The 8509-nt window shown below is 50.9% G+C and overlaps 1 protein-coding gene across 2 annotated transcripts; it reads left to right on the top strand.

The window, feature by feature from the left end:
• Positions 1-1766: 1766 nt before the first annotated feature.
• On the top strand, positions 1767-6704 carry ODC1 (ornithine decarboxylase 1). 2 transcript variants are annotated; one of them, XM_005867231.2, is made up of 11 exons: positions 1767-1917; positions 2006-2139; positions 2384-2557; positions 2690-2862; positions 3115-3249; positions 3369-3450; positions 3617-3700; positions 4626-4788; positions 4867-4979; positions 5066-5280; positions 6217-6704. In XM_005867231.2, exons 2-11 carry the CDS (start codon positions 2035-2037, stop codon positions 6356-6358), a joined length of 1386 nt encoding a protein of 461 aa, XP_005867293.1. In that variant the 5' UTR covers positions 1767-1917; positions 2006-2034; the 3' UTR covers positions 6359-6704. The 2 variants fall into 2 exon arrangements, with proteins under 2 accessions (XP_005867293.1, XP_014396042.1); XM_014540556.1 differs by lacking the exon at positions 3115-3249.
• Positions 6705-8509: the final 1805 nt, after the last annotated feature.

Genomic DNA, 8509 nt, shown 5'->3' on the forward strand with positions numbered 1-8509 from the left:
CTGCCGTTCCGCCCCGCGTTCGACGCTTGCTTTGGGTGGATTTTGCTCGGTTGGTCGGTGTGTTTCGCTCTCTGTACGGAGCGGAGGGCCCGGCGGAGAACCAGAGCGTTGCTGGGGCTGAGAGTCAGCCCGCCAGCCTGGCCCGGGAGGAAGGTCAAGCCACGGAACCGGGAGGACCCGGGGGTTTAGGAGGAGCCCGGGGTGTTCGGCCCCAGTTCAGGGCCTTGGACGTGGGAGCCCCCCCCCCCGAGGCTTCCGGGAGGGCCGATTGCGTCCGGGAAGCCTAAGCCCTCGGTGCCAATGGGGGAGCGAAACCTCTTAGAAAAGTGGGGGAACAGAGGGTGCGTGACTTGTTCAACCTAAGATTGCGCCGCATTTAGCTGACGGGGCTGTGTTTTCAGTTTCTGTTGGAATCAGCCCAGGCTTCCTAGCAGGTGCCGATGGGTCCGACCTGTAGGTAACGGCCACCGGAGCCCTGGAGGTGTCCCTGGTCAGCCCTCTCCATCGCCAGGTGCTCAAATGAGCTTCGAAGATTCAGGAGAGCAGCGATCTATGTCAGGAAAACGTTCCACGTTTAAGCCTGAGCATCGCCTTAGCGATAGACACTTAACAAGACCCTAATTAACGCAGGTGCCCCGGCTGCCGCCCACGAGCTGTGATTTATGTACCAGAAGCCAGAGGGGTTTGCCGGCCTCAGTCCCTTGCGTGGCCGGAGGGCTGAGTCGGGAGGTTGGCAGTGCCCAACACTCACATTAGACGGAGGCTGGAACGAGTTCTGCCTGCGCGGGTTGGGTGGGATGGATGGCAGGCCGTCCCCCTGGGCCTCAGATGCCCGGGGCCAGAGCGAGCTGCGGCCTCGGACCATTGCCCGGCCTCTGCCCGTGTGCTGCGGGCACTGAAGCAGCTTGCACGGGGAAGCAGGCTTTCCCCGGCAGGAAGCCGGTCAGTTTCAGTCATGGCGTTCACCACGGGCATGGTTTATCAAGTCCAAGGACGGTGGCTCGGATTGTTCCGAGCTTTTTGCTTACCCATAAGTCACTCATGTTCGTTTACTTAAGCAAATATTGCAGATACTAGAATGCCTGTGGGGATTCCCAGAATTGCTAATGTAGTAGCCACACTAGTCTAAGAATGCTGACTTTTCTGATCAGATACAGCCACTATGAGATATTATGTTGATTTGAAGATGCAGTTTTAAAAATACATGCCCACCCTGCACATAAAATTAGCTCATAAAATTCCCAGGAAACTTGAGAGCACCCTGTAAGTTGAGCCCTGGATGTTTCCATTATGCCTTTTAGTTACTGGAAATGATTCTGTAATTTAAAGTGCTTATGGAGATGCACAGTCCTGTGTATGGGACTTCCGTGTGCTGCTCTGAGGTGTTGAGCCTGCTGTCCACAGATGCTGTAGAGCAGCGGTTCTCAACCTGTGGGTCGCGACCCCTTTGGGGGTCAAATGACCCTTTCACAGGGGTCGCCTAAGACCATCAGAAAACACATATATAATTACATATTGTTTTTGTGATTAATCACTATGCTTTGATTATGTTCAACTTGTAACAATGAAATTGGGGGTCACCACAACATGAGGAACTGTATTAAAGGGTCGCGGCATTAGGAAGGTTGAGAACCACTGGTCTAGAGGTTTGTGGGTTCATGACTTCTACCAGGAGTAAAGGGATTCCCAAACCCAGAGAGTGAGCTGTGTGGTGTCTGAGCAGCCCGGCTTCCTGGGTAGGCGGGTTAGGGCCCAGTGTGTCCACTTGATGTGTCCTAAGGGGACAGCACATCTGTGTTACCAGGCATTTTCGCTGCTGCACAGAGAGGACCCGTGTCCCGTGGACTGGGAGTTCCTGGAGAGCCGCCTCTGAACAGCTGGCAATAATTTCCTAAGTCCCGTCTCTTCATTTTCCTTGTAAGTATTCTTGGCTGCTGCACGTTAATCTTGTTGAGAATGACTAAGTATCTAAGGCTTCTGAGTGAATGTCTCCACCCTTTTGCAGTGTGTTGCGTTTGGGAACATCCAGAAACCATGAACATGAACGTTAGTAATGAAGAGTTTGACTGCCATTTCCTCGATGAGGGCTTTACTGCCAAGGACATCCTGGACCAGAAAATTAATGAAGTCTCTTCTTCAGTAAGTGTCTGCAGTCCATGCTGGCAGCGTCGCCGGGCAGTGCGGCAGCCGGGGGAACTTCAGTGGGGTCTGGGAAGTGCGATGGAACGTAGGGTCTTGTTGGGGAATTTAGAGTTTAATTGGCTGTGGATCGTCCCAAATAATAGTGATGTTCATGTCGGCGAATGAATTGAGGGTGACGGGAAAGAGGAGGCCGTGGGTGCACTCTGTTGACTGCTAGTGTCTGCGTGCCCACTCTCTGTAGGACGACAAGGATGCCTTCTACGTTGCGGACCTGGGAGACATTCTAAAGAAACATCTGCGGTGGCTAAAAGCTCTTCCTCGGGTCACCCCCTTTTATGCAGTCAAATGCAATGACAGCAGGACCATCGTGAAGACCCTGGCTGCCATCGGGACGGGCTTTGACTGCGCCAGCAAGGTGAGCGAGACAGACGCAGCTAAGTTGTTTGCTGGGCAGTAGTTGGGGGGCGGGGCTGTGATGTGACAACTTCCCATGTTTCTGTTTCACTATTAGCTACATATGTATAGTGTAACATCTCTTCCTTTTCAGACTGAAATACAGTTGGTGCAGAGTCTTGGGGTGCCTCCAGAGAGGATCATCTATGCAAACCCTTGTAAACAAGTGTCTCAGATTAAATATGCTGCCAATAACGGAGTCCAGATGATGACTTTCGATAGCGAAGTCGAGCTGATGAAAGTTGCCAGGGCACATCCAAAGGCAAAGTGAGTTCCTCCACGAGGGCAGGGTCAGAGATGGGATCTGTATGTTGCCAAACAAGCACAGATTTCCAGTTGCTGATTTTTGTACTCCAGTCAATTATCTGCGCTGGGTCAGGGGCAGCGTGGGAAAGAGCTTAAACCCTCTTGGTTAGGAAAGCCGTGCGAGACTCACCAGAGGACCAGAGCCGAGGGGTCTGTGTGGTTAGCGTGTCCGTGGGCCGCCCTGTAACGTCGGTGCGCTCCCCATGCTTCTAGGCTGGTGTTGCGCATTGCCACCGATGACTCCAAGGCAGTCTGTCGTCTCAGTGTTAAATTTGGTGCCACACTCAAGACCAGCAGGCTCCTTTTGGAGCGGGCCAAGGAGCTGAACATCGATGTCATCGGTGTCAGGTGAGACCGTGGTGGGGTGGTTAGAGCCCAAGACAATGCAGGTTTTACAGTTTGTTCCCCACTGTGAACGGTTACCTTCAGAAATAATAAATGGCGTATTCTCCTTTTTATCGCCTCAGCTTTCACGTGGGCAGTGGCTGTACTGACCCTGAGACCTTCGTGCAGGCCATCTCTGATGCCCGCTGTGTCTTTGACATGGGGGTGAGTATATGTAAACCCGCGGTGTGAGGTGGGCAGGGCCGGCAGAACTAGTCTCAATTCTAGAATGGCCTTTGGAGGAGTCCTTTCATTGCAGAGGCTGAAGCCTCCTCCATTCTTCATGACTTGTTACAGATCTCGCTGTTTGACCTAATTTTCTTGCCTCCAGGCTGAGGTTGGTTTCAACATGTACCTGCTGGACATTGGCGGTGGCTTTCCTGGATCCGAGGATGCAAAGCTTAAATTTGAGGAGGTAATTCATAGCAAAGCTGATCAGCGGTAGCTGCTTTAGCAAGTCCCCTAGTGGGGTACTTTACAACCTAAGTGTTTTAGCTGATAACCAGAGGGACTATACAAACATGAAAATAAATGTCCTGAGCGACTTTTGTGCTATTTAAAATTGTACTTAATATTCTTTGGTTTTCTAAAATATGAGTCAATTCCTAAAATGTCTTGGGAAACAAGAAATGTTGCTGTGGTGATGAGAGAACACACTGACTTTAGTACAGCAAGTGCTCACTTATGACATTAATAGGTTCTGTGACTTTAAATGAGACAACTTAGAGCAAAACAGTTGTTTTATCCTGGGCTAATGGATATACATGAGGGTTCAGCTCCTATGGCTGCTCATGTGTTACAGCAAAATGACAACATTTGAACAAAGCGACGTAATTGGGGGACCTGCTGTTCGTCTTTATACCAAATGTGCTTTGCTAGAACTTGTATTTCCTCTATTAAAACATGAAGTGTTTAGTCACTTAGGAAGTTAAGCCCCATTAAATGGTGTTGAAGTTTATAAAATATCCACATTGTTATTTGTTAAAATTATGTGAGGTTGACAGAATAGAGTTTTATCTTGTTGGCATGTATTTGCTAGATAAAAATATTTGGGGGCACTCTGATCCCTTAGTAAGTAGTAATACATTTGTTTTATCGTTTGATAAAATGGTCCCTATAACATGTTGGAGGATAGAAGGATAGCTAGAGGGGAATCCAAGGGAAACCAGGGGGTACGCAGGCTGGTTCTGAGGGGCAGTGTTTAGTTTTTGCTGTTGCCTGGTGATAAGAGCCTCTGCTGAGGCTGTGCAGACATTTTATATCACCTCACAGCACTGCGCTCTCCACCGCCTGGTTCCCCTGATGGCTGACTGCTCTTGTCTGTCTGTCTCACTCCGTAGATCACCAGTGTAATCAACCCAGCCCTGGACAAGTATTTTCCATCAGACTCCGGAGTGACGGTCATAGCTGAGCCGGGCAGATACTATGTTGCATCAGCTTTCACGCTTGCGGTTAATATCATTGCCAAAAAGCTGGTCTTGAAGGAACAAACGGGCTCTGACGGTAGGTATAACGGGGAAGTTGTTGCACATGTAAGTGGAAGCTGGTACAAAGGTGGTCACAGACTGATCTTCCTCCTAGATGAGGAGGAGTCGAGTGAGAAGACCTTCATGTATTACGTGAACGACGGAGTGTACGGGTCATTTAACTGCATCCTCTACGATCATGCGCACGTGAAGCCCCTGCTGCAGAAGGTACCTCCCGTCAGTGTACTGTGTGTGCGAGGGAAGATGACTGGTCATAGTGAGTGTAACTAGGTTCGTTTCTCTCTCAAATGCAGAGGCCCAAACCAGATGAGAAGTACTACTCCTCCAGCATCTGGGGACCGACCTGTGACGGCCTCGATCGCATCGTGGAGCGCTGCGGCTTGCCCGAGATGCACGTGGGGGACTGGATGCTCTTTGAAAACATGGGTGCTTATACCGTGGCTGCTGCTTCTACTTTCAATGGGTTCCAGAGGCCGACGATCTACTATGTGATGTCAGGGCCGACTTGGTTAGTGACAGTGCGAGTGTGTGTGGCCTGATAAGAGAGACCTTGGGGCGCTCTCCCTTCCGGGAGCCCCGCACCTGTCCCTCCCCCCCTTCCCCTACAGCATGCAGCTCCTAAACTCTAAGGGTTCCCACGGGACTTACTACCAGGGCAGCAGTGGGCAGCTCGTCCTGGGCTAACCCCTGGACTGGTCTCCGAGGCCCTCTTTCTGCCTTCTCAACCCTACCCAGTCCCTCTCCTTTTGCTGCTTCTGTCCTCAGCCCTTCCTGGTGTCAGTATCCCTAGCTTTAGTAAGTGTACTTTTTAGGGGAAAAAAGGAATAGATATCTTCTTCGATTTATGCTCACTCATCTCTCTAATTGAAAGGAATTATGTTGCTTGATTAAATAGAATGTTTTCTATGTTTATTTTCTCCCTATTAAGGGAGATGCTCTAAAACAGCGGTTCTCAACCTGTGGGGGTCAAACAAGACCATCGGAAAACATATAATTACATATTGTTTTTGTGATTAATCACTATGCTTTAATTATGTTCAATTTGTAACAATGAAATTGGGGGTCACCACAACATGAGGAACTGTATTAAAGGGTCGCGGCCTTAGGAAGGTTGAGAACCACTGCTCTAGAAAATTTGGAGAATACAAATGGATGGAAAAATCTCTCCAGTAATTGTGATTTGTATTTTCAGATGGTCCCTGATCCATAACCATTTTAGAAAAGTCTGGTTAAGATATTTCTGTGTGGCGGGAATATTTTAATGAATGCATGTGACCTGTGGTTTCCTTATTGCCCAAAAGGGGTTCCGGAGAAATGCTAGCTTTAGAAATACTAGGTGCTTCCTCATGACAGGGACCAAGGAAGGAAGTGGCTCATGGATAAGTTACTGGGAGCTGCTCGGTGTGGTGACTCGGGTTCCTGAACGTGCCCTTCTCTCTCTCAGGCAACTGATGCAGCAAATCCAGAACCGCGACTTCCCACCCGAGGCGGAGGAGGACGCCGGCGCCCTGCCTGTGTCCTGCGCCTGGGAGAGCGGGATGGAGCTCCTCCCAGCAGCCTGCACGTCAGCCCGCGTGAACGTGTAGACACCATTCCTGTAGCTGTTACGCGAGTGTAGCTTGACTTAAGGGATTTGGGGGGACCACTTAACTTAATGATTGCTAGTTTGGAATGTCTTTGTAAGTGGGGGTGGCACAGATGGAACAAGGTGGAAGGCCTAGGCGACGGGGTCACACTTACGTGTTCCTATGGAAACTATTTGAATATTTGTTTTATATGGATTTTTATTCAATTCTCAAACATGCTACCGCAGAGCGCCCCTCAGCTGCCAGGCAAGCATTTGTAGCTTGTGTGTTGGCAGAACCGGCCCGAGGCTTAGTGTTGTGACCTGTTTTAACAATAAAGTACCTTGGAAATGAGGCATTGGGAGATCTTCAGTGTGTCTGTTCCACACGGCTCGCCTTGCCTGTGTTTTTACAAGTGGGAATCCATGTTTTCATTTCCCCAGAGGACTTGAGAGTTGGTGAAACTCCTCGGACATGCCTTTTCTGTTGGGCATTTCTGTGTCAACTCCATGAGTCCTGCATGAAGTTTGCTGGGGATTCTGGAAGGGAGTAGGTCTAGCCCCAGGCAGCTGGAGGGAGCAGGATGGATGAGCAAGGCCATGTCTCTGCAGCTGGCAGTGGCCAACATCTACCCTCGTGGCTCAGTCCGCCCGAAGGTCCACAGGTGCTGGGACTGCAATGCCCAAAGCCCCTGGTGACTGACTGGCCCCATGCTCCCTCCCGTCCCAGCCAGTGCCCAGGGGAGGTGCATGAGGCCTTGGAGACCTGCCTATAGACCGGGGAGTTCCCTTCCCACCTGGGCCGCACTCCCCAGGCAGGCTGCATGGTTACAAGTCAGGAATGGAGTGTAGCATTTGGCAGTCAACTTAATAAATCCAGCAACACTCTCTTGTAGATCTTTGCCTTCTTCTCTGACCGCTACATCCCCCCCAAAAGTAGGTCCATGCAGAGGCGGCTGCACCCACAGCCATGCACAGGCCGCTGCACTCAGAAACGGCAGCTTCTTCACCTTCCCACTGGCCATGTTTCTTGCCTCAACCCTTCTCATGGGTTCAGCGAGGCTGCCAGGTGGGCCCTAGTCCACTGTGACTGGTGTCTCTTAAGAAAACGACACCGGGTTGTTCGCCCCGTGTGGGCCCAGCGCTCCTGCTGACAGTTACGAATGTTGGTTTCTTCTTGGGTGTGGTTCCCTCACTTTGGGCTCAGATTTTTAAAAAGAAAACAAGAACACCATTCGCAGTGGCTTACCAAAACCCCCCAGGCGTGTGCTGTGCCAGCCCTGCACTCGCCGAGGGAGGACCCGGCGCCCTCTGCTGGGCTGTGGAGCCTCAGGTCTGCTCCATGGGCACCCCAACAGCATCTGTGGCCGGATCAGTTTGCTCAGCCATTTACACCTGTTGCGCTCTCCCCGACTTCCCAGCCTCTCCATTCTCAGGTGGTGTGGTGCGCAGGTGAGGGCCTCTGTGTGAGGAGGGAGACGTATTGCTGCCCAAACTTACCAATAGGTAGGTGGCATGTGAGGTCAAAATAAAACCGCGTAACCCCATTTTATGGCAGACGCCTGTGAACACCTGGCCCAGCTTCTGGGAACCAGGCTGGGAAACTGCTCGAAAACAGTAAGCAGCTGCTCACATCGGAGAGCCCAATGTCTGGATTTCTACAGAGCATTTTTATAGAAGAAAGAGTAAACTCCAGTTTTAACTTGTAAGTTAAGAGCCAAAGATGAAATGCGAGTGTCGTGTGACTCAGGCCGGTGGAGGGCCCACTTTGGTTAGTGAACGCTCCGGGAGCCGTTTGCAGGACCTACTCGGATTTCCCGATTTTCCAATGTCTGCTGTCTATTTTGTTGTTAATCCTCACCCAAGGATATTTCTGCCATTGATTTTTAGAGAGAATGGAAGGGAGGGAGGGAGAGAGACGTTGATGTGAGATACATCGATTGGTTGCCTCCCGCACGTACCCCGCGGTGTGGGGAGGTAGGGTTGGAGCTTGCAACCCTTGACCAAGAATCAAAACCTTCAATCCGCAAACCAACGCTCCAACTACAGGGCCAACCGGCTAGGACTGCCTGCTACCCATTTAAATGTTAGCTCCGGCCACACTAAAACTCGCCTGCATCTTCCCCGGTAACAATGAAGCTCTGAGAGGTGCCGGAGCCGGGGGGAGGGGGGG

This window comes from Myotis brandtii, unplaced genomic scaffold (genome assembly GCF_000412655.1).
Source record: "Myotis brandtii unplaced genomic scaffold, ASM41265v1 scaffold247, whole genome shotgun sequence".
Taxonomy (NCBI): domain Eukaryota; kingdom Metazoa; phylum Chordata; class Mammalia; order Chiroptera; family Vespertilionidae; genus Myotis; species Myotis brandtii.

Bases quoted from the DNA above. Each gene is read 5' to 3' on its own strand.
- ODC1 (XM_005867231.2), top strand. From the start codon at position 2,035: ATGAACATGAACGTTAGTAATGAAGAGTTTGACTGCCATTTCCTCGAT. The intron at 2,863-3,114 runs GTGAGTTCCTCC...CCATGCTTCTAG, and splicing joins AGGGCACATCCAAAGGCAAA to GCTGGTGTTGCGCATTGCCA. The intron at 3,451-3,616 runs GTGAGTATATGT...TCTTGCCTCCAG, and splicing joins GCTGTGTCTTTGACATGGGG to GCTGAGGTTGGTTTCAACAT.